General features: G+C 43.1%; 1 protein-coding gene across 1 annotated transcript in view; it reads left to right on the top strand.

Annotated features, from left to right (window-relative positions):
* Nucleotides 1-8,085, top strand: part of BAIAP2L2 (BAR/IMD domain containing adaptor protein 2 like 2) — a 69,207-nt gene extending 61,122 nt beyond the window's left edge. Inside the window, exons 14-15 of the mRNA XM_056523942.1 lie at nucleotides 898-938; nucleotides 7,648-8,085. Of these exons, the coding sequence (XP_056379917.1) occupies nucleotides 898-938; nucleotides 7,648-7,723 (117 nt within the window). The 3' untranslated portion in view covers nucleotides 7,724-8,085. The remainder of the gene's footprint in view (nucleotides 1-897; nucleotides 939-7,647) is intronic.
* Nucleotides 8,086-26,922: the final 18,837 nt, after the last annotated feature.

Raw genomic sequence — 26,922 nt, forward strand, 5'->3', positions numbered from 1 at the left:
TCCTGTCCGTTCAGGACACTACAGAACCCAGAAGAAGCAGCTCCTGTTCAGTAGCTGCAGGGGACCAAAGGAGGTAAGTATAGCATGTTTATTATTTTCACACCATCCCCAGCCATGAAGAACATTTTTGTCTTGCCAGACAGCCCCGTTTAGTATTCCACAAAGGCACATTTTGGTAAAAATAGGACTTTTTTTTTCCTTACAGTAATAGCAGTGTAGACAGTATAGAACTGAATAGTAATATGAATATACCACACATACAGCCAGTATGCTCCTTGTCCTTAACCCTTCGTTGTTTTTCTCCCCACACTTTATAATCTCAGAGGCCGCATACACTCAACCTCGTCTCTCTTCCCAGCAGGGTTCCTTTAGCTCCATCCTGACATCCATGACACCTGAGCCCCACTTCTGGTGGATACAGGATGAAAGCTCTGACTGTTAAACGTATGATCACTGCCAAGCCTGCATGGGAGACCCCCACACTGTATATGCATATATACAAGGCTCAATGCAGGGCATGGGTTAAGGTTATGTGTGTGTGCTTGGTGTAAGGGATACACAGTATATACACACATATGCTACTGACACTGAAGATTTTGAATGACCCACAATGTAGAAGAAAGAACCTTATAAGTAAGAGGATTCACAAGTCAACTCCTCCCTTATCCCAAGCATGTTACATCAAGCTCTTCCACTTCAACATTATACATTGTCCCATCAGTGCATGAAACCATGTTCCCTTCTGGACCGTCCATGCTATAGATTCAGGTGGCATATAGCAGGGCACAGACAATGTTTTGCAGTGACTCACTTTATACATCTTAGTTTTCACCACACTTGCATGTGTTTGCTCGGTATATGTCTATCTCATTGTAACCTTACTGTGTTTCTTTGCAGAGGTCTGGAGGAGGAGGGTTGCGCGGAGAACTTTTTCCTAAGTAAGTCCAGCTTGAGGGATGTTCACAATATTAATAGGAAGATAGAGAGAGATTTATCAAAACCTGTGTAGAGGAAGAGTGGTGCAGCTGCCCATAGCAACCAATCAGATCACTTTTTGATTTTTAAAAAGCCTCTGAGAAATTAAAGAAGCAATCTCATTGGTTGCCATGGGCAACTCGTCAGCTTATACTCTGCACAGGTTTTGATAAATCTCCCCCACAGAGTTTATTGCATGTTTACCATTTCTCTTTATTTTCTAGAAACATTAACAAAATAAGGTAAAAAGGGCCTGGTTTTATTGTTTATTCGTTTTCTGAATGCAAAATGAAGCAACTCACTAAATAGTCTTCATTAGAAATTTCTTACCATTTAGCTTCTACTCTGAGAAAAATAAGAAGAATCCAACAGACTGGCTTTCTGTTCTCTCAGTATTATAGATAGAAGTGGAGAGGGCTTGTTGATGTTGCTGCCATGCTCCAATAAAGGTAGCTCTGTAGCTGAGTCCACTGGAAGGAAGGGAGTTGATCAGAGAAAACAAAATACTGCATTTCCTATTTTTTTCCACTTGGACCCATTAAAGGGGTACACTGGTGGAAAACATTTGTTTTTTAAATCAACTGGTGCCAGAAAGTTAAACAGATTTTTAAATTACTTCTATTTAAAAAAGTAATCCTTCCAGTACTTATCAGCTGCTGTATGCTGTCTGACCACAGTGCTCTCTGTTGACACCTCTGTCCATGTCAGGAACTGTCCAGAGCAGGAGCAAATCCCCATAGCAAACCAATCCTGCTCTGGACAGTTCTTGATATGGACAGAGGTGTCAGCAAGAGCACTGTGGTAAGACAGAAAATAAATTCAACAATAAAAGAACTTCCTCCTTAGTATACATTGGCTGATAAGTACTGGAAGGATTAAGATTTTTAAATAGAAGTAATTTACAAATCTGTTTAACTTTCTGACACCAGTTGATTTATAAAAAAAATATAAAAAATTCCACTGGAGTACCCCTGTAAGACCCATTAAGATCATCAATTGGACCCAAGAAAAAAACGGAGCTGAACAGACCTTAAAGGAGCCAGAGCACAATAGCAGTGTAAACATTGCCTTACACACCAGCTCAGATTGTGAACAGAGGAGAGAAAATCGAGTTTGGGATCACTATATATGGCCATCTTCAGGATGGTTGTCTAAGGTAGTGCAGGAAACAGATGCAGCTCACGAGAAGTCTTGAGGAATAGCTCATAGCTTTTAGGATTATGAAGGAAAGAGCATACACAGTGCACTTATATGGTTAAACAAAATCATCTTAGTTATATTCTGTATTTTCCAAAATGGTAAGAAAAAATAATGCTGAGTTGATGACTAAACAACTTGTCCACGGAAAATAACAACCCAATACAATACATAACATGCTATCTATCTATCTATCTATCTATCTATCTATCTATCTATCTCATATCTATCTATCTATCTATCTCATATCTCTATCTATCTATAGAAAAAATGCAGGCAGCACACCACAACTTGTATCCAAAAGGAGTGAGTTTATTCCATGATGTGAGAGAGACTACGTTTCTCCAGCCTCACGCTGGCTTTCTAAAGCACTTGAGAAAGCCAGCGTGAGGCTGGAGAAACGTAGTCTCTCTCACATCATGGAATAAACTCACTCCTTTTGGATACCGGTCTTGGTGTGCTGCCTGCATTTTTTTCTATGGATTGAAAAACCAGTGGGCCGAGGTTCATAACATGCATGCACCCCAATTCCTTTTTCACATTTTTCTGGATGTGCTGTTTCTATTGAACTTGTATCTATCTATCTATCTAATATCTATCTCATATCTATTTAACTATCTATCTCATATCTATCTATCTATCTATCTCATATCTATCTATCTCATATCTATCTATCTCACATCTATCTATCTATCTATCTATCTCATATCTATCTATCTATCTCATATCTATCTATCTCATATCTATCTATCTATCTATCTACATATCCAATAAGAACAGCACCTCCAGAAATATCAAGAAAAAAAGAAATTGGGGTGCCCGCATATTCTGAACCTCGGTCCACTGGTTCCTCAATGCATACAAAAATATAGAAGCAGCACACCACAGGTAGAGTTCAAAAGAACGGTGAATTTATTCCATGATGTGAGAGACTACGTTTCTCCAGCCTCACGCTGGCTTTCTCAAGTGCTTAATGAGTGACATATATGTGGCTTAAATAAGCCAACCAATTACAGAGTTTGTGACATCATCACATAGTGATTATCATATATAAACAATGTATAAAACCATAAATTATTAAGACATCGTATACAAAATGTGTTACATAAATACAGATATATGTGTGTCCAGTGTAGATCCACACCTATGTGTCACCCGATCGTGACGTGTAATAAAGTGTCCATAAAAAAAGTCCATATTTCTACTATATGTAGAATACCTTCTGAGCCGTTCTCATGACACCATCCCTCCGGGACGCCGATATCTCGTGGTTACAGCTGATTAGGCTTCCGGGATCGAGGTGCGTCATCAAGCGTCTATAGCAACCTCCGGATCATCACGCCAATCTCGCGAGCAGCGAGAAATGCTGTGCAGCTTAGCGTCCATAGTAACTTTGACTCGGCCGTGTTCCAGCGCATGCGCACTGGTGATGAGAAAGGAATATTCTGCCAAACACCTCCGAGGGCGTCCATAGCAACAGGAGCGGTCCCGGATCATCGAGCGCACCGCTGTTCCGATCAGGGAGTGCATCGCTCAGGTAAAGCAACTTACTTCATTACAAGGGAAACAAAAAGCCACATCATTCATACTGGACAAGCACTTCAGGACTTTGACACGGCAATCCCCTGTGTAACGGGTGTAAAGGGACATGCTTTAAAAGGTGTACATCATGGACATGGATAACACCCGCATTGAAAAGGAGATATACCTTCGGCCTAGGCCAGGTCTCATCATCCATATTCTTTCATCCCTTACCCACACAGTTAGAGGGAAGTGTCAATAGAATGTCCCAACATTCGTAGAGTACAAACATACATATGGCACTGTCAATGTTCCCCTTGAATGAAAGAAAGTATCAAGGCGGTTATCCAATAGAAGAAGACAGGCAAAAGCAGTAGAAAGCAGTATGTGGCGTTTAGTACCAGGTTGCTATAGGTGATGACACAGGGATTATCCATTGGAAATGATGATTTTTCTTAATGTTACAAAGATCGTCTCGGTGAGGATGGCATCATGGGCAGGCTCAGATATCGATAGAATACTGAAATGTAATGGAAACAAGTATTAAAAAGAGAAAAACATACATATTACATGTCACTTTACAACATACAATAGGACAGTCCTGACCAAACAAAAGGGGCTCAATCTGTTAACGTTTCATCATTTTAGGTAGAACTGTGAATTCTACATTGAGTCCTTTCGGTTTTAAGCTGTCAAGTAAGAAAATCCACTTAAGTTCCCTTGTCTGTAATTGAGTTAATCTGTCACCGCCTCTATTAAGTGGAGGGATATGGTCCACTATCATGCATTTTAGATCCGTTTCAACATGACCGGCATCCAAAAAGTGTTTGGATACCGGTAGGTCAACCCGTTGTTTTCTGATCGAGTATCTATGTTGGTTGAGTCTAGTTCTTAGATCACATTCCGTTTCCCCAACATATATAAGTTTACACGGGCACCATAATATGTACACAATATATTCACTTTCACAGGTGAGATAAAATTTAATAGGATAGGTACGTTGTGTCATTGGATGTGTAAAAACACTACCCTTTTGTATGTACCTACAACTGACACACCTTCTGCAGGGGAAACAACCCTTGGACTGAATTGTTAGGTACTTTTGAGTTTTTTTTAGAAGAACTCCCCATAATGTCTGATTTCACTAGGCAATCTTTTAGGTTACGTGCCCTACGATATGACATTAGTGGAGGCGATCTAAACTCGGGAATGTCAGGATAGCTATCCCGGATTAGATGCCAATGTCTCCTAATTGACTGTGCGATATTGCCCGAGATTTCATTGTAAGTGGAAATGAATGGAATGCGATTGGATTGGTCTTTTTTACGGCTAGGTGTATGATTACGTTGTCTTTCCATTTTCACCCTGTTCACATGTTGTGATATTACTCTGGTTGGGTACCCCCTATCTTTAAATTGTGTTACCATATGATTGATCGCTCGATCAAATTTTATGTCAGAGTCAGTGATCCTGCTTGCTCTTAATAGCTGACTGTATGGGAGAGATGAGTTAATGGGTCTAGGATGTGCAGAATTGAATTTAAGTAAGGTGTTGCAGTCAGTTGGTTTCCGATATAGATCTGTAGAAAGTTTGTTACCTACAATTGTAACTTCTGTATCCAGAAAGTGAATTTTCTGATCTGAAAAAGTTAGAGTGAATTGTAAGTCAGGGTCAATGCTATTCAGAAAAGTTTTAAATTCTTCTAGCTCACTGATGTTGCCTTTCCAAATGAGGAAGATATCATCTATGTATCTCCACCACCCCAGGAGATTCCTGGAGTGGTGGGACACATAGACGTATTCTTCCTCAAAGTCCGCCATCACAATGTTGGCGTACGTGGGCGCCACGTTGCTGCCCATGGCAGTCCCACGTAATTGGAGATAAAAGGTCTCATTAAATGTAAAATAATTATTCTCCAAGACAAAAGCCAATAATGTGAGAATAAAATCCACTTGTTTGCTACTAAAGTTAGTTTTCCTGAGGCCTCTATCAACGGCCCTCATGCCTCTACTATGTTGTATCGAGGTATAGAGTGAGACTATATCAAATGTCGCAATAATGCAATTGTCTGGGAGAATAATATTAGAGATAACAGATAAAAAGTGTATTGTATCCTGCAAGTACGATTTTGTATTAGTGGCCAGTGAGCGCAATACCTTATCAAGAAATATTGAAACATGATTAGAAAGAGAACCCCTGCCGGAAACTATAGGCCTCCCAGGGGGATCAATGAGGCTCTTATGAATTTTCGGCAGGAGATATAATACCGGTGTAATGGGGAACTCTACCAGTAAGAAATCCCTAAGTTTCTTGTCAATGATATTCTTTTCTATAGCTTCACCCAAAATGAGTTCCAACTTCTGCATCATTGTTCCTCTCGGATCTCTCTGTAAAATTTTATAAACTTCTGTGTCACCCAATTGTCTCAATGCCTCCCTAAGATACATGCTCCGATCCATGACCACGACCCCACCACCCTTATCAGCGGATTTGATGATGAGGCTGTGGTCATGGATCAGTTCCTGCATTGCCAGAATTTCATCATGTGACAGATTTGGATGTTTGAGGCGTGTTTGTTTTTGTCTAAATGTAGCAAAATCTCTCTTAATACAATCAAAATAGGTAGAAACAGCGTGTGATTCTATAGGTGGTTGAAATTCACTATACCCTGGTAACTCATATTGTTTAAAGGTGAACATATCGCTCTGTGGTGTGGTACATGATGGAACAGAACCATCCTCCTGACACACCCCAGAGCGATTGTGAAACCAAATTTTCAATTTAAGTTTCCTAATAAACCAAACCGTATCTAGTTCAACTTGGTTGTCCATAGTAGAAATATGGACTTTTTTTATGGACACTTTATTACACGTCACGATCGGGTGACACATAGGTGTGGATCTACACTGGACACACATATATCTGTATTTATGTAACACATTTTGTATACGATGTCTTAATAATTTATGGTTTTATACATTGTTTATATATGATAATCACTATGTGATGATGTCACAAACTCTGTAATTGGTTGGCTTATTTAAGCCACATATATGTCACTCATTAAGCACTTGAGAAAGCCAGCGTGAGGCTGGAGAAACGTAGTCTCTCACATCATGGAATAAATTCACCGTTCTTTTGAACTCTACCTGTGGTGTGCTGCTTCTATATTTTTGTATCTATCTATCATCTATCTATCTATCTATCTCATATCTATCTATCTCATATCTATCTATCTCATATCTATCTATCTCACATCTATCTCATATCTATCTCATATCTATCGATCTATCATCTATCTATCTCATATCTATTTATCTATCTAGCAACAGAAGAATACAGCAGCACACTGCTAGCGCAAAGATATAGATAAAACATGAGTATATAGATACAACATGAAAAGCTATACAGCTATGGTGTAATAAATGGAAATATAAAATTATGAAGTAGTGAGGTACTTAGCTTGCAATTTGGCGGCCAAATAGCTTGGACCGTCCCCCCGCGATAAGGTGACCTCATTTGGGACGGACCCTACACTATGAATATGCCTCTGTGTGATCAGTTCAGCAGGCATTGCAGGATCTGAAACATCCCAGACACCTTATATACACCTGATAGAGGTGGGTGGGGTGCAAGAGCCAACATGGAGGTAGCCACTCCCCCGTATGTACAATACAGACAAAAGGATAAGTCAGCCAGCACTATTGATTCCAAACTATTATACGGACCTGGTTTACAGGTGCAAGCTGCCGGGCTAAATATACAGCAACAGAAGAATACAGCAGCACACTGCTAGCACAAAGATACAGATAAAACATGAGTATATAGATACAACATGAAAAGCTATACAGCTATGGTGTAATAATTTTTCCTTTTGTCTGTATCTTTCTATCTATCTATCCTGCATCAAGCTTGACATCTTTACTTTTTTAACTCACTTTTACTTTTTACCAGGGGAACCAATCCATTTGCAACTGTTAAGCTTCGTCCTACTGTAACCAATGATCGATCTGCTCCTATTATTCGGTGAGAGAAGATCCGGATGGTTCTACTGGGAATCATGCTGCCATGTACCGGACTCCAGTGGGTACAACAATGAATGATGCTCCTTTTAATCACTAATCTGATGTTGTGAGCCACTGGATACACTGGAACATAAACCTACATCCAGTGTGTATTCATGAGTTGGAAGCAGATATTGCACATTCTGTATATTCCAGTAATTGTTCCATTGAATGTATATATCTTGCATCAGATCTTTATGTGAATTTCTTGTGAATGATGTCATCTTCTTGCTGATTCTGTAAAAACATCCATTTTAAGGTGTTTGCAGGAATAAAATAGATTTGATGACTTAAATTCTTTGTAAATATAGAAGTGATATATATATATATATATATATATATATATATATATAAAAGATACATAAAAAGATACATAAAAAAACAAACCAAAAAAACCTTACTGAACAATGTAAATAAAATAGATCAAACCACGTGTGCTCCCTGCATTGCTTGTCTTGTCATTCACTTTGATTGCTGTTCTTTTGGGGCGTTAAATAAATCATTAACTGAGTATAATATTGTGAGCACATAGGGCAGTGTTTCCCAACCAGGGTGCCTCCACAGCATGCTGGGAGTTGTAGTTTTGCAACAGCTGGAGGCACCCTGGTTGGGAAACACTGACATAGAGGAGTCACATTTCTTAATGTACACTGTATTGTTAAAATATTCCTGCTGCCAGTGAATATACAGGACCAGGGGTAGGTAAAAGCAGAATAAAAGTGGGAATCTAAACTTTTTGTTATACTGCCATCTAGTGACCCATGAGATTATTGTAGTTAAGGGAACATGGAAAGATATTCTTGAAGGCAGCTCAGGATGACAAGAGAACAGTGTTTGAGCAGTGTGCGTGTGAGGGGGGAGTCTGACCACTTGGTCTTCCACTGATCATGATGGGTTTCAGGTGTCCGTGTTTGGATGGGGTGGTAATCAGTTATAAATATTGAGTTCCAAACGCTGGGTGCGTTTATCTAAAGCTGCCTAATATCTAAAGCTCACAGACAAAAAGAACCAATTATGTAAAATCATATACCTTTATTAAACATATATCAAAAAAAGACATACAATATAAAAATAGAAAGAATATTAAAATATGGGCACATTGAGTGACAAAAACAGATGACTGGAGATGGTACAGGAGGTACAGCGCTACATGGAATGCAGAGACAGGAACAGAGTATGATACAGTTAACTCTCAGTAAAATAAAGAAGTACACATATGGTAAGAGGATAGGATCATAAAGAGAATCAGAGAGAAGTTAAGTGCAAAATGTTTAGCACCTATGCACTTTATTTGTAATTAACTGGGCAAGCATTTAATATACATTATTTGCACCTACTGTTTCCTTGTATTTATTAATATTTTTGCATCACAAGCACCGTTATATCCCTTAACTTATACTCACCCTTTCCTTCGTTTTTTCACTTTTCACGTCGCATTTGTCCCTCCTCATTCTCTCATTTCTCACTATCGCACTTCACACCATTTGATTCCTTTATTTCATTTGTATTACGTTTCTCTTTTATTCTTTTTACACATACTACTTGTGTTTTGGTCTGATGGAGTTTCACAATGTGATTTTGTTGTGGTTTGACAGTTGGGTTATTTGTGCACTTTCATGTCTGTCTATAATAGTCGCAGGCCGTTGCGATGGAATCTGCGCCAGAAAAGTGTACGGGACTGTTGTCATTGCAAAGTAAATATTAGCGTCACCTGTGAAATAGAGGGGGAGGTGAAGGAAAGACGGTTACGTGTCACTGCGCAGTGTGAGAAGTCAGTACCTGAAAGAGTTAATCTGGTCTGGTGGGTGTTTCCCGTGCGCCGAGCGGTCGCAGCTCTGCCCCATCAGTCCCCAGCGGTGACGCTTCTTCAGTGTTGCGAGGATGAACTAAGGTGTGTTGCACTGGGGAAGACTTTCCCGACCGGGTTCCGTCCGGCTCTGCGGTATATAATCAAGAACCCGCTGCAGCGCAGACTCTGCATAAACCAACAATCTCCCTCAGCAGGTCTCTGGTACTGGTGGCGAGTCACATTAACCCCCTGGTGCCCAGTAGCATTATTGGGTACTTGCCACATAGTGGGGGAGCACCACTCAGGGGGATCCAGTTAGTCAAGACTAAGTGGTTGCAGCATATCGCCAAGCATCTTAGAGCGACAGTGCACTCAAATTATCTTAAAGGGCCAGCACATTCAAATCATCTTCAAGTGACAGCGCACTCAAAAAGTCTGCAAGATGTCATCACCAAGCCCTCCAGATCAACCAGACGACAGTGCCCGTTCATCTCCAGCAGCGGGATCAGCTGTTGCCCCAGCGGCCGTAATGCTGCCAGTCCTGCCTGCAGTCCACATCAACAACCCGGGTGTTCCAGCACTGGTATTCATGGGGAACCCTGTCCTCCCTACCTATAACGGAGACCCCTTCACCCTGAGGGATTTCAAGGAGAAGATCCAGAGTTTGTTTGTCTTTTATTCTTTCCCTTCTAATCAACAGGTGCCGTTTCTCACAGGACAACTACAGGGATCAGCACTGGAGGAAGTCCGCACCTGGCCCGCCTCCGAGAAGGGCAACAAGGTATTGATGGATAGATTTATCGATGGGGCTCATAATAAGTGGGACAAAGCCCAGTTGAGAATGTTAGCAGTCCAAAACCCCAGTCTGTCCTTCCCCGCTTTTAAGAGACTGGCTATTCAAGTCATGGAGTCCGGGGATGAGTCAGAGGAAGTTTGCGCACTTGTCCCAGAGCCACTAGGTGCGGTAGCTAGGCCCATACCACCACCATCACTGGTCCCCGCCCCAGTGCTACCTACCTTGCTGGTTACTACAGCCTCAGAATTACAATGTGTTAAGCAGGACATTGAACAATTGACAAGGCGGTGAAGGTGCTTGCCACCCAGGCTGACCTTGAACCGCCCATGCCAAGGAAACTTCCTCCTGCTCCCCATAATTTGAACACCTTTAATCCTCCACCTTATAGGCCCTCGGGGAGTCAAAGACCCTTTTGTACCTAATGCAATAAACCGGGACATTGGAAAATGCAGTGTTGGGATTTAAACAGATTTCCCTTGAGGTCGCGGACTGGCCCTCAGGAAAATAGTCATCAGGTCCAAACCCCGAATGACAGTCAGACTCTCACTTTATGTCGCCTCCTGCCTCTATGTAAAGATTAATGTAGCGCTGATAGATACAGGGTCGCAAGTGTCTACTATATCTAAAAATGTTTTCTATACACACTAGAATGACAGTTTATTGTGTGAACCGAATGATGTTGATTATAGAGTAGTGGCAGGCAATGGGAAACCAATACCCAGACATGGATATTGGGAGCCAACCATCCAGTTGGGGAAGCATGTACTTAGAGGGAAGGGAGTGATTGTCACTAATTTGTCTGATAAAAGGGTCTGCTGAAACTGTGTTTCTCTGAAATTGTAGATTCCTTGCATACCTCTCTCCCATACATGTCTCCCTCAGGCCAGTGGGCTGCGCAGCACCATTTGAAAGTTCTACAGTTGGAGCAGAAGTTTGCCAACCAACAAGGTGAAATCTGTATGAGTCTGAGATATCATATCGGTGACCCTACAACCCAACACAGGGACCATCATCTGGTGCCGTGCACATCCTGGAGTAAGGAACAAGGACTTTCAAGCCCTGCTGGAGCCTCATCATGAAGATCATCCCCTTGTACGAGCTGCAAGAAGCCTTGTCACGGTTACCAACGGGAGAGTCCCCGCCCGGTTATTCAATCTGTCTGATGCTGCTACTGTGCTACCTAAGTACACCCCAGTTGCCCAACTGTATCTTCTAGAGTCAAGGGACATCCTAACAGAATGCCAGGTGGCCCAACAGCGTGTGGCCCAAGTATCTGAAGGACCGGTGCAAGTACTTCTGAGCCCTGGTGGGCGCAACTCCAAGTAGAAGACAAGACTACCCCAAGGGATCAAGTCAAGGGGGTCGTTAACATTGCTAGAAGGTACCAAGGGGCTTTCAGTAAACACCCCACTGACTTTGGGCGCATGTCTATGATCCAGCACAGAATTCTCACCGGCGACAGCCCACCTATTAAAGAAAGACGGTCGTGCCAGGCATGTTTCCGACTGTCAAGAAGATGCTGGCCGACATGAAAGAGGCGGATGTCATTCAAGAGAGTCAGGGTCCCTGGGCGGCACCCCTCGTCTTGGTCAAGAAGAAAGATGGAACTATTCGCTTTTGTGTCGACTACAGGAAGTTGAACAATGCTACTCACAAAGACGCTTATCCTCTACCCAGAACTGAAGAGTCACTCACAGCCCTCGGGTCGGCTGCTTACTTCTCCACTCTGGACTTAACCAGCGGATATTGGCAAGTGCCTATGGCCGTGGAGGACCGAGAGAAGACTGCCTTTGTGACACCCATGGGACTGTTTGAGTTTAAGAGTATGCCATTTGGGCTATGTAATGCCCCTGCTACATTCCAGCATCTGAGGGAGCGGTGCCTGGGCCATCTGAATTTTTAAAGTGTCCTGTTGTACCTGGACGATGTCATCGTGTATTCAAAGTCCTACCAGGAACACCTCAGTCATCTGTCAGACGTCTTCCGCATCCTGATCAAGCAAGGGCTGAAGATCAAACCGTCAAAGTGTCATCTGCTTAATCCCTTAAATGGGCACTGTCATGAAATAAAAAAATTGATATGTTGTAGTACTTAAGTACTACAACATATCTCTAATATACTTTAATTTAAAAAAGTGATTTTTAACCTGTAGTGGGGAAACAGCTGGAGGGACACTGAATAAGTGAACTTAGGGGGGTGGGAGTGGGTTGAGCGGAGCTGGGGGGGTTGCGGGCTGCGCGGTGGGGAGGGGGTACTCTGGGTGAACTAAAGGGGGAGTGAGTTGAGCGGCGCGACGGGGCGGGGGGGGGGGGGGTTGCGGGCTGCGCGGCGGGGAGCAGGATATGCGGCCATCACAGATCCGTTGTTCACCTATACAGGGGGCCTTCAGTTGTTTCCCCACTACAACTCCCAGCATGCCCTGACAGCCAATAGATGTCAGGGCAAGCTGGGAGTTGCAGTGGGGAAACAGCTGGAGGCACCCTGTATAGGTGAACTAAGGGCGGAAGTGTCGGCCCCAGCAGGCATCAGCGACGTGGTGCCTGCTGGGGAAGTCTGCCTGGTAGTGAGCACACTACCAGGCAGACAAAAAGGCATTTTTAATATGTAAAAAATAAATAAAATTAAAGGCAGGGAGGGGGTTAGGGATAGATGGGTAATAGGCAGGGACAGAAAAAAAGATAAAAAGTGATGGTGGGAGCTATCCTTTAAGGACGCTGGGTTTTTCAGTTTTTGCATTTTCGTTTTTTCCTCCTTACCTTTTTAAAAATCATAACCCTTTCAATTTCCCACCTAAAAATCCATATTATGGCTTATTTTTTGTCACCAATTCTACTTTGCAGTGACTTTAGTCATTTTACCCAAAAATCCACGGTGAAACGGAAAAAAAATCATTGTGCGACAAAATCGAAGAAAAAACGCCATTTTGTAACTTTTGGGGGCTTCCGTTTCTACGCAGTGCATAGTTCGATAAAAATGACACCTTATCATTATTCTGTAAATCTATACGGTTAAAATGGTACCCTACTTATATAGGTTTCATTTTGTCATACTTTGTCGTACTGGAAAAAATCATAACTACATGCAGGAAAATGTATACATTTAAAAATGTCCTCTTCTGACCTCTATAACTTTTTTATTTTTCCACGTACAGGGCGGTATGAAGGCTCATTTTTTGCGCTGTGATCTGAAGTTTTTATCGGTACCATTCTTTTTGATCGGACTGTTTGATCACTTTTTATTCATTTTTTAATGGTATAAAAAGTGACCAAAAATAAGCTTTTTTGGACTTTGGAATTTTTTTACGTGTACGCCATTGACCGTGAGGTTTAATTAACGATATATTTTCATAGTTCGGACATTTATGCACGCGGCGATACCACATATGTTTCTTTTTATTTTTATTTACACTGTTTTTGTTTTTTTTATGGGAAAAGGGGGGTGATTCAAGCTTTTATTAGGGAAGGGGTTAAATGATCTTTATTAACACTTTTTTCTTTTACTTTTTTTTTGCAATGTTATAGCTCCCATAGGGGCCTATAACACTGCACACACTGATCTTTTACACAGATCACTGACGTGTATTAACACGCCTGTGATTAGTGTTATCGGCGCTTCACTGCTCCTGCCTGGATCTCAGGCACGGAGCATTCATTCACCGATCGGACACCGAGGAGGCAGGTAAGGGCTCTCCCGGTGTCCTGTAAGCTGTTCGGGACATCTTCGGCGTCCCGAACAGCTTACAGGACACCGGGAGAGAGCAGCCGGGATACTTTCACTTTCGCTTCAGACGTGGCGGTCAGCTTTGATCGCCGCGTCTGAAGGGTTAATACAGGGCATCACCGCGATCGGTGATGTCCTGTATTAGCCGCGGGTCCCGGCTGTTGATGACCGCCGGGACCGACCCGATATGACGGGCATATCGCTGGAGCCGGCGGAGGACGTAAATATACGTCCTTCGTCGTTAAGGGGTTAAACCTCAGGTACACTACCTAGATCATGTTGTCAGTGCTGATGGAGTCCAGCCTAATCCTGAAAAGGTAGAGATTGTCAAGAACTGGCCTACCCCACGCATGGTGAAAGATGTCAGGAGCTTCCTGGGATTTGCCTGCTACTACCGCAGCTTCATTTCCCACTTCGCTCAGATTGCAGAACCCCTCACAGCTCTTCTCAGGGGTACAGCGAAGGAAATCTACAGTGGAAGACTACCTGTTGAATGGGCCGAAGAGCAAGAGATAGCGATCCGAGCTCTTTAAACACCTGTTGACAGAATCATCCATCCTGGCGTATCCAGTTTACAGTCAGCCGTACTGTTGTATACGGATGCCAGCTTTGAAGGTCTGGGAGCTGTCCTGTCCTAAGTCCTAGAAGGGCAAGAGCGAGTAATAGCCTATGCCAGTCATAACCTGTGAGGAGCAGAGAAGAACGATGCAAATTACAGCTCCTTCAAGCTGGAACTCCTAGCCCTTGTATGTGCCGCGACTGAAAAGTTTAAGGACTATTTGGTGGGAAGACATGGAGATGTCCCCATTTTACCAGAAGTTCATGAGTCAGAATGTTGTGACCACCCTAGAGAACGGTGAACCCAGGTCCGAGAAGGTCCAAGAAGACCTATATACCTGGAAGACTCTACAAGACAAAAGTCGAGTCATGGGGGATCCGTTGGACTATCTTCTCATGAAAAAGGTACCAACTCGTCTGCGCCGGGCCCAGTGTGACTACTAGTTGAAGCGTCTGTGGTGACAGAGGAAGTGACTGTTCGTGCACAAGGGATTGTTGTACCGAAATTCTTTGGATCCGGTCTTTGGTGATCGACTTAAGATTCTGCTTCCCCGAAGGGACGTGGCGATGGTCCTCAACGCATACCATGATCAATTGGGACACTTTGTAGTCCACAAGACCAAGGCTATTGTCAGAACAAGGTCCTACTGGATTGGGATGCGGTGCGACATTGAGAAATGGTGCAGTGAGTGAGCAGCCTGTAATGTCACCAAGAACGTGTGCAAGGACGCAAAAGCACCCCTCCATTCCATCCAGAGTGAAAGGCCTAACCAGTTGGTTGCGCTAGACCATGTCAAGTTGTCTCCTACCCGGTCCGGGTACACATATGCTCTCATGGTGGATCACTACTCTAAGTGGGTTGTCGGACGGTCTGTCAAAGACCTTACAGCCAAAACAGCGGCTCAGATGTTCTATTCCAATTGGGTGCAAACCCTTGGTTGCCCGGAGTCTGTCCTGAGAGACCGAGGAATGGCCCAACTCTTCCAGGAGCTGTGTCAGTTCCATGCCTGTAAGAAGCTCCAGACTGCTGTTTACCACCCTTAAGGAAACGGGCTCCGTGAGCGCATCAATCAAGTTTTTATCCACATGCTGCGAGCAGCGTATGTCTCAAAACACTAAGAGTGGCCTTGATTGTTGCCCAAGTTGCTGGAAATTTATAACAATACGATCCATTGTTCCACAGGATACACCCCTTTCTACCTGACAATGGGCAGCTGCCGAAGGACCAAACATTTGGACTTCAAGCTCCCTTCAATAACTCTCCACAAGTTTCCATGGAGTGGGTCTCTGACCATCAAAGAAGAATCCAGGAAGCAAAAAAGATTGTCAGTAAAAAGATGGGCGAGGCTCAGCAAAAGCTAAAGCAAGACTATAACCGCCGTGCCTCCGCCAAACCCCTTCAGTTAGGTGACAAGGTCTGGCTGCGGAAATTTTTGAGGTCCCACCAGCTGGATTCCATCTGGGAAATGGAGCCATGCACAATAACGGCCATACCCTACCCAGACTCTGATGTGTACGAGATCCAGAAAACTGGGTATGAGCCACAAGTCATCCACTGTAACCAGATAAAGTTATGTCTCAAGGAAGACCTGCCTGAACCACCTGTACCTCCTCCACCAGCTGTCAGATTTGTGATGGAGTACGTGCCAGGAAAGGGGATCCACCCATCCATGGATGTCCCCATGTTCTCTCCCAGACAACCTGCAGTCTTCTGTGTCATGCCATCCCAGGGGCCGGTGCAACCAACCCTAGTCGCTTCACCAGCTCAGTTCTGTCACCATTGGCACCAATCTACACCCCGGTTTCCAGGTCTCCAGTGTCTCTGCTAGCCAGCCCGAGTCCTGATAGTCCAGAACCAGCTCCAACTCTGGAATTTGATCACCAAGAATCCCTACAACTCCAGTCATGACAAGGGCTCCCGAAGAGGTAAGTGTTCCTGATTCACAAGAAGTGGTGCTGTGTAGGTTACAGGTCTACACAGGGCCAACTACCAGCAAGATGCAATGATTAAGTGTCAAGTAACCGTTAGTATCACACATAGTCACTGAGTACACACATATATATATATATATATTCATGTACACATATCCGTTATTTAACTAGGGCTGTAGCACTTACCATAAAACAGACCACACTAATGTCTATAAATTGTCATATGTCAAATGTTTTTTCTCTTGTGTCCTTGTGCTCAGGATACTTTCTTGGCCAGAAGGTATACCTGTAACCTGCTATGCACGTATCAAACAGTCAAAGGTAACAAATGTCTAGCCTAAATTATATATCTAGTATTCTGGGGAGAAGTGTGTTATGCCAAGGGACCCCAGTAGCCAAGGCATTGGGGAAAAAAAGCCTCAGGCAGCCTAATTCATCTTATATTGTGTCAACAGTTGCATAAAGTGTGTTATAGTCAAGTGTAATGTTATCGAGTCATGTTCTTAAAATAGTCATAAAAGTTTATAAGTCTTCAGAGCATGTATGGACATTATACAAGAACTCTTTAGTTTCATTGGTAACACTTAAGTTCAGCCTGGATATGGACATTGTGTGTAATGCTCCAGGACGGCATGCGGCCTCTGAGGCCATTTTGCTCCTCAGCCCTCCCAGACTGTGCGCCGAGGGCGACTTTATTCAAGTGGGGGAGTTTGTGATGTCCCAGTACGGGATGATGTGGCCCTGTACTGTCCTCCTGCCCTGTCAGGCAAAGTCCCTGCATGTCCCCAGGGCTCCCCTGCAGCATACCCCCATTATGTATATAGGTTTGCCACATTTAATGTACTGTTGCTTTAATGTTTGTACCACATGATTGTTACCCAGAGGGTCTCAGTGACTAGGTGACCCCCCCAAGTTACCTATGGGCTCCTTGCACAGCCCCCCTATATAACCAGGGGAGGGGCTGCAATCTTTCTCTTCTGTCTCTTCTGCTGTATGCTTAGGTCCAGTGCAGTCATATCAGTGTCTGTGTCCAGAGCATTGTAAGCCTCAAGCCTAAAGTCCTGCAGCCACAATTCGGTCATCAGTAAGTGAAGTCATCTTATTGTCAGTCACCATCTCTGTCAAGTCAAGTCCATCTGTAGTCACCGTGGTCGGCACTAAAGTCAGTCTAACTACTGCAAGTCCCAGCAAGCCAGCGAGGTCCCCCTGTGTCACTGGTCACCTCCTTGGGACTTGGCTGTACTGCATAGACTGTGTCATCTGTCTACCCTCAGTAAAGCTACCGTTTGTCCGTAAGTTGGCGTCCGTGTCTTCATTGCCCCCGTGCCTAGCCCAGGACCAGTGGTATTACCTTCTGGTGGTTAAGGCTAAACCCCGCCCTGGCATCACGACAAGAAAGGGTTAATAACATCTGCCCCTTGGGTTATAACATCTACCCTGCATTGCACCCCGCTGACACCACATCTGTGTACAGTGATTTTTATTCATTATCAGCATGGTGGTATTATCCAGTCACTAAGTGGTATAATTGTAATTCTCACGATGTGGCATTATTAGTTATCCCTCGTATTGTGATGCTATAAATTATATTGGTTTGTGTATATTGGCTTTTATTTCCCAGTATGGTATTATTTACTCACTGCAATTGTAATATGTTGTCCTGGTGTGAGGGTATTATTTAATGTTTGTAAACTCCAACCTGTGATAAATGTAGCATGCGTCCTTGGTGAGCAGCGATATATACACTGTATTCATTGCCACTCACATACTGGGTGCTACTGGGCATTAAGGGCAGTGAGGTATTTTTATGTGGGCATTTATTGGTGCCACTGGGCAGTCAGGAATTATTATTTGGTCATTTAATGGGGCTATTGGGCAGTCTGGAATTATTATGTGGGCATTTTAATAAATTACTATGAGAAGTGCCCTTTTATAGCTTTACGTTAGCCCCTTCCCCCCAAAATGTCTGTGCACATCACTGCTGGGTGCAGACGTGCCCCACACAGGCCTGTCCTTCCCTCTCTCTGTCAGGGGAACAGGGGAGGAGGAAAATGCACTGCTTTGGAGCACTGATAGTAACTTATGGGGATGGGTTCTTCTGTTATATTGGGACTGTATGAGGATAGGTGGGGCCTACTGCTATATGCAGATGGTGGCTATACGGGGATGTGGGCATACTGCTATATGGGGGCTGTATGGAGATGTGGGCCTATTGTTAAATTGGGGCCTACTCATATATGTGGGTTATGTGAGGAAAATTGTTATATGGTGGGCTGTATGGGGGGCCTACTGTTATATGAGGCAATATGGAGATTGAGGCCTCCTGCTATATGGGGGTTGTATGGGGACTGAGGCCTACTGCTATATGGGGGGCTTTAGCTGGTATGCATATTTTTACTCTGTGATTCTTAAAACTGATTTATGTTATTTTTTAATATGTAGTTGCATTCTATATATGAATAAATACTACTACCTACTGTATTTCTTAATTTTTATATATATATGTATGCCTTGCAGCTCTCAAACATCTGTCTATTGAATGTGGAGTTTATAGGATCAGTGTCAAGAATGTATATATAAACCACTGGAGAATTAAGAAAAGATCTCGACTATGCTTAGGCTTCTCCAAGTGTCTGCGGCCTAGGTACATTCAAACACTAAGCCCTTAGTTTGTAAAGAAGAAAAGAATTTGCATAGCTTGCAGGATTGGTACTGATGATTACAGGATGTAATGCTGTGTAAATGATTGCCATCATTGGGTACCTTTGCCCTCAGTTATATGTTGGCATTATGAAAGAGACGTCATACTTCTCCTTGCGTCATTGGTACAGAGAGGTTAGGGGGTGGAAATTTTTAACATGCTGTGTTGACCCTGCGACCTTATTGCTCTGCCTGAGGGTTTTGGGTGATAAAAAGGCAAGGGATGAAAGAGAGCCCAGGCCCCCTGCATCCCCCAGTTACTGCTTGTGTGCTCCTATTGTTCATGTCCTACAGATGCCCAATTGTTCTAGCCCAGCAGTGCCAGCCAATCATTGGTATACAAGCCTGTTCCTTCACTTCTCTTATACCAGATAACATCTTGTCCCGGCTCTAATTCTACTTCTTTACTCCTTCGTGATGTTTTAATTCCTTCCCATTGAAGTTGGTCATTAGTATTAATTTAGAAATTGCACGATATCGTATGTCCATCCTTGTGTTCAGTCACATTATAGGGACTGTCTGGTCTCTTATCTCTGTGAGATTTTGAGATACAGTATATTTAAGCGTCTTCTTTGCATCTTTTTTTCCAAACAACATGAGGTTTTATCTTTATGTGTTTTCTGTTGTTATTTAATGTATGTTTTTCAAACAGAGGAAGTGATCATGTATGTGTTATGTTAGTAACTATAATTTAATAGGTGTCTGGGAATGTGTCTCACGTGTCTTGCACAGTCACTTTCCATTAGGGTACATTCACACGTACCGTATCTGTAGTGGATTTGCTGTTCCAGATTTCATGCTGTTAAAGCAATACAACTATATAGTTGAACGCAGCATGAAATCCACAGCAGATCTGCAGAATGAATACTGTATATGTGAATGAACCCTTAAAGGGAAACTACGGTACATAATTTCTTATTCCCTATCCACAGGATAGGGGATAAGTGTTTACTCGCGGTCTCTTGCCTAGGTACCCCAGCTCTCGTCCTTCACAGAGCAACCTTTGCTCTGTGTATGGGTTACTTCGACCACCGTGCTCCGGGCAGGAGATTGCAGAGGGTTCCAGTATTTGCCTCCCCCAGCGTTCAGACACTAAATAGGGGATAACAACTAATGTACCAAAGTTGTCCTTTAAAGGGGGAATTCTATTCACAATATTGAGCACCCCACAGTGATTAGATATTTTCAGCATATCGAAGCAAAACAACATTAAATGGACACAACTTTCCTCCATGTGATAGCCTATGTGATTCCTAATATATCTGTATATCACTTAATTAACCAAAAATGGTATTCCAGTAACCAGCTCTAAATCTTAGCCACTCGGTGTCTGCAATTAGCTGTCCACTGCCTGTTGTCAGGGAAAATCTTTCTCTAGTAACAGATATATCAGGGCAAACACAGGAAGTGGGGTTGGGGTGTTCCACTTCATCTCAAAGGTAAATCAAGGCTTCTTTGTTTTTTCTCACTACTCATATAGATCGGGGCAGATCATAGTATAGCAGAAAGGAGTGTGTAATGTGCTGTGATTGGTCAGGTAAGTAAGGGAAAGTAAGTCCTGTCCGTGTTCTACTGGCAAACAGCTCAGCTCTGGTCTGTGCCACGGTTCATAGAGATCTCCCAACTATGCTTTAGATTTTAACCTCTTCCCGCATAATCAGGTACATGTACGTGGTGATTAAGGCTGACTTGCCGCATCACCACGAACCTGATGAGAATAAACTATCACAGCACCGCCAGGCACAGTGACAGTTTATTGAGCTCGGCTGTGCTGCACAGTCGAGCATCCCTGAAGACGGCCAGGGATCAATCACAGCGGTCCCGGCTGGCGATCACTCCATTTGGTTTGTCAGTACTGATGGACCAATAGAAGTGATATTTGTGGGGGTCTCCTCCTTCTCCTCTCCTCCGTTGCTTCAGAAAGTGAAGCGATAGGAGGAGAGGGGGGGCCCTGTCGGAGGGGGTCAGCCACAACATTCAAGATCGGAGCTGTGCTCCGATCCTGAGTTAACCCTATAGATGCTGCGGTCTATTAGGTTTACAGAGGGAGGGAGCTGACAATGGCCTCCATGGTCAAGGCGACAGAAGCTAATCAGCCTCTACCTAAGGTAGAGTCTGATCTGCTATACTATGCCTTTCAGTTTAAAACTGACAGGCATAGGCATAATTCAGTGGAGCACAGATGTGTACTCCACTGCATTATACGTGTGATCAGTTAATAAATAAACTAAATGCATAAAAATGTTGAAAAACAAATATATATATATATATATATATATATACACATACATACAAACCAAAAACAGACCCAAAAATAGCCCCCCCCCCCCCCCCCCAAAAAAAAAAGTTGACATATCCCGCAAAAAAAAAGAGTCCTCACACAATTGTGTCGGTGAAAAAAGTTATGGATCTCAGAATACGGCGACTTATGAACAAGATTTTTTTTTACAAGAATAATTTTTATGGTATAAATGTAATAAAATATTGAAAAAAGGATATAAATTTGTTATCGCCATAATCGTATCAACCTGCAGAGTAAAGTTAACACGTCCTTTATACCGCATGACGAACAACCTAATAAAAATCATAAAAAACTACTGCAGAATAGATTTTATTTTATTTTTACCACCTTATAAAAAAAAGAATAAAAAACAGTGTCACATGTACCCCAGAATGGTACCAATGAAAGCATCAATTTGTCTCCCAAAAATATTTTTGCACCTCAAGGCCTCTGCAACTTTTTATGATGCCAACAAAATATCCTAAACTAAAAGGAGGCCCCAAAATCCTCACAGCACGCCTTCATGTCTGAGGCCTGTGTGTGAGACATGTAGCGCACAAAGGCCACATATGGGATATTTCTAAATACGTCAGAATTTGGGGAATAAATCTTAAGTTGCATTTCTCTGTCAACACCTACTGTGTTACAGAAAAGCAAATAAAAAAATAAAAATAATTTCCGCCTCCACTTTGCTTTCATTTCTGTGAAACACCTAAAGGGTTAATAAACTTCTTTAATGCCATTCTGACTACTTTGAGGGGTGCAGTATTTAAAATGTGGTGATTTATGGGGGCATCTAACATACAGGCCCCTCAAGTCCACTTCAGAACTGAACTGGTCTCTAAAAAGATGAGATTTTGAAATTTTCGTGAAAATCTGGAAAATTGCAGCTAAACTTATAAACCTTCTAACATTCTAAAACAAATTAAGAATGTTTATCAAATGATGGGAACATAAAGAAGACATATTGTAGCTGTAGCTGTGAATTACCGTATTTTTCGCCGTATAAGACGCACTTTTTCTTCCCCAAAACTGGGGGGAAAAAGTCGGTGCGTCTTATACGGCGAATGCACCCCTATCGCGGCGGTCCCTGCGGTCGTCAACGGCCGGGACCCGCGGCTAATACAGGACATCACCGATCGCGGTGATGCCCTGTATTAACCCTTCAGACGCGGCGGTCAAAGCTGACCGCCACGTCTGAAGGGAAAGTGACACTAATCCGGCTGTTCAGTCGGGCTGTTCGGGACCGCCGCGGTGAGTCCCGAACAGTCCGACTGAATAGCCAGGTTAGTGCTTACAGGACACCGGGAGGGACCTTACCTGCCTCCTCGGTGTCTTCTCTGTTCAGGGATCCCCTGTATGGCTGGCGCTCTCCTTCCTCGTCATCACGTCGTCGCGTACGTGCGTCGGCGTGCGTAACGACGTGATGGCGGTGACGGAGAGCGAGGATACCCGGCCGGCAGCAGAGACGTTCCGGAGCGACGGGGACACGGCGACAGCGATGGAGCGAGATCCAGGGCAGCGGTGACGGGTCCGGAGCGGCGGGGACACGTGAGTATTACCTCCTATGCAGTGGTCTTCAATCTGCGGACCTCCCGATGTTGCAAAACTACAACTCCCAGCATGCCCGGACAGCCAACGGCTGTCCGGGCATGCTGGGAGTTGTAGTTTTGCAACATCTGGAGGTCCGCAGGTTGAAGACCACTATTGGGTTCAAAATCTTTATTTTTTTAGATTTTGCCCCTAAAAATTGGGTGCGTCTTATACGCCGGTGCGTCCTATAGGGCGAAAAATACGGTAATCATTAATTTGGTGCGGGATGACTATTTGCAGTACAAGCCGAAAATGTAAAATCTAGAAAAATGAAAGGTGGGAAATCTCTTTAGGAAAATGATCCAGGAACAAATACAATACACATTGCAGATAAGTAATATACAGGAATTACCCAGAGATCATGCAGCGTGACTAATTTCCATACAGTGATTCTATGGACAAGATGTTTGTCCGATGAAATAGAAGTTTCTGAGCCACTGTAAGATGTGCCCGGGGCATTTTGTACTAGAGTTGAACTGCTTGTACTGTAATGACGCTATTTACTTCGTAGTAGGGTCATGGACGGTCAGAACACTGAGTTATTATTGATAAATTGTATTATACCTTTAATATGTGGTTGAGTAGTAACATAAATGTATCTTCAAGTTCATATTAAAGGGATACTCCAGCGGAAAACTTTTTTCTTTTTTTTTTTTTAAATCAACTGGTGCCGTAAAGTTAAATTACTTCTATTAAAAAATGTTAATCCTTCCAGTACTTATTAGTTGCTGAATACTACAGAGGAAATTATTTTATTTTTCAAAAACAGTGCTCTCTGCTGACATCACGAGCACAGTGCTCTCTGCTGACATCTCTGTCCATTTTAGGAACTGTCCAGAGCAGCATATGTTTGCTATGGGGATTTTCTCCTACTCTGGACAGTAATTTACAAATCTGTTTAACTTTCAGGCACCAGTTGATTAAAAAAAAAAAAAAAAAAATTTTTAAATTAAAGTTTTCCACTGGAGTACCCCTTTAAAGCATACCTGACATATCCCACAATTTTTTTTATTTGTTACTCAGTACTTAATTTCTATGTACATATAAATTTCATGTGTCAAGCACCTATATTTCTCTTACAAATACCTTCTTTTTTAGTGCTCACTAGGTTCTTCATGCTGTGCTCTGGAGGGGCGTGTCCTTATTCTGCATGAATCTTCTTCCTCCCTGAGCCTGCTGTGCTGTGCTGGGTCTCATCCAATCACTGCAGGCTACTCTGTAACCTCCACCTATCTGTTTTCATGCTGCAGTCTGATAGGACAGGAGTGAGCACCAAGGAGTGCTTGTCCCATCCTCACTTGCTGGACTTTGTCCCTGCCTGTGCTTTAGATGGGACAAAGTTGATGCTGCAGCCAGACAGGATTATGTTCTGAATGGTACGGGGACCCCTAGTGGTGTATTTAATAAGCCATGATTTCTATAAAAAGGAGATACATTTTTTATGAAGTATATTAGAAAGGATAACATTTTGCAAATATGTACAACAGTACAACATATTAAATGTTTTTGAATCTGACAGTGCTCATTTATGCCATCTGGAATATTTATAAGATGGTCACTGTAGCACTTTCTCTGGAACAGCTCACTCTGTGGACATCTGCATATGGCATCATGTAATGCCTCAGGGAGGATGAAGGCATTTAAAGGGGTACTCCAGTGGAAAACAATTATTATTATTTTTTTAATCAACTGGTGCCAAAAAGTTTAACACATTTGTAAATTACTTCTATTTAAAAATCTTAATCCTTCCTGTAGTTATCATCTGCTGTATGCTCCACAGGAAGCTCTTTTTTAATATATTTTCAATCTGACCACAGTGCTCTCTGCTGACACCTCTGTCCATATCAAGAACTGTCCAGAGCAGGATAGGTTTACTATGGGGATTTGCTTCTTCTCTGGACAGTTCCTGACATGGACAGAGGTGTCAGCAGAGAGCACTATGGTCAGACATAATAGAACAACTCAACTTCCTCTGGAGCATACAGCAGCTGATAAGTAATATATATTTATGTGTGTGTGTTGTTGTTGCTGGACATTAAATGGGCACTGTCACCAACTTTTTTTTTTTATATGTTGTAGTACTTATGTACTACAACATATCTCTAATATAGTTTCATTATGTTTTTTATTATTATTTATTATTATGGTGTATTTTACTTTTGAAAACCGGCCACTAGGGGTCTCCTTCCTAGTGGCCGGCTGCAGCCTGGCATGACGTCACGCCTGAATTCGGGCCGATGCCGGCCGGGCAATCGGTCCTAATTCATTCATGCTGCGCTCGCTCCCTGCCTGTCAATCAGACAGGCGGGAGTGAGCACAGTGAACGCTGGGGCTGCGCGCATTGGCTGCTTAGATTCGCGCGCAGCCCATCCCCGCCCCCAGCATGCACACTAGTTATCAGTGCCGTGCTGAAGCTCCACTACAACTTTACAGGGTCTCGACAGGTGTATATATGTTACTTAAAGGCAGGCTACTCCTACACTCCTCCTCCCTGGGTAGCACATGCACTGCTAAACAGGGAGGAGGAGACCCCGGAGCAGCCTGCGATTCGCTGATCATCTATGCGCTCTTCCGACAGGAGCGCAGCATAGATGAAGTGAGGGCGGAAGTCGGCGCCCAGTAGGCATCAGTGACGTTGCGCCTGCTGGGAAGCTGGCTTCCGGGAGAGGACAGCGCAGCAAGAAAGAAGATGAATATGACGACTTTGTGAGTTGAAAAAAAGTTTTTTTTAAAGGCAGGGTGGCGGTTAGGGATAGATTAACAATAGGTAGGGACAGAAGAAAACAAAAAACGATGGTGGGAGCTACTCTTTAAAAGTGGTGCAAATGGACATGTCACAGAGCTGCCTGAGTGATACATGATTAGAGAGGGAGGTAGATGAGGTAGTAGAGTAGGGCGAGAACTGCCACGCAAGGTGTAAGCTGCTGTACATGAAATGAAAGAGAAAATTATTTTATGTGTGAATTAAAATTTTGTGTTGTGTATTTCTGATGTGGCGTAAATTTGAGCATAGTGAAAGATAAAGGCATCGATAGGCCCGGCTCTGTTGAAACATTTGCATTTTGTAACCAAAAAGCTTATAGGGAGATGCATGAAAACCTGTCCAGAGGAAAAGTTGCTGAGTTGCCCATAGCAACCAATCAGATCGCTTCTTTCATTATTCAGAGGCCTTGTTAAAAATGAAAGCAGCGATCTGATTGGTTGCTATGGGCAACTCGGCAACTTTTCCTCTGGACAGGTTTTGATAAATCAAAACTGTCTAGAGGAAAAGTTTCCCAGTTGCCCATAGCAACCAATCAGATCGCTTCTTTCATTTTTAGCAAGGCCTCTGAATAATGAAAGAAACGATCTGATTGGTTGCTATGGGCAACTGGGCAAATGTTCCTCCGGACAGGTTTTGATAAATCTCCCTCTATGTGCCTAAAAAGGTGCCTAAGGTGTCTGGGACCTTACAGAAGACTGGGAAGTGAAGCACTAAAGCACGCACTTTTCCTCGCTCTCAGCAAATAGTGTTGAGCACGAATATTCGTAATGCAAATTTTGATTGCGAATATTGGCTCTTCGCGATTTCGCGAATATTTAGAATATAGTACTATATATTCCTAATGACGAATATTCGTATTTTTTTTTTTTCACATGCAAGTTTTTATGCAAATTTTCCATGCAAATTTTCACATGGGGGAAAAAAAGTGAAAGAACATAGCGAATATGTGAATTTTCGCGAACATAGGACGAATAATCGTCAATATATTCACGAAATATCGCAAATTCGAAGATGGATCCTGCCGCTCATCAC

The sequence above is a fragment of the Hyla sarda genome, chromosome 6 (assembly GCF_029499605.1).
Source record: "Hyla sarda isolate aHylSar1 chromosome 6, aHylSar1.hap1, whole genome shotgun sequence".
NCBI classification, from domain to species: Eukaryota; Metazoa; Chordata; class Amphibia; order Anura; family Hylidae; genus Hyla; species Hyla sarda.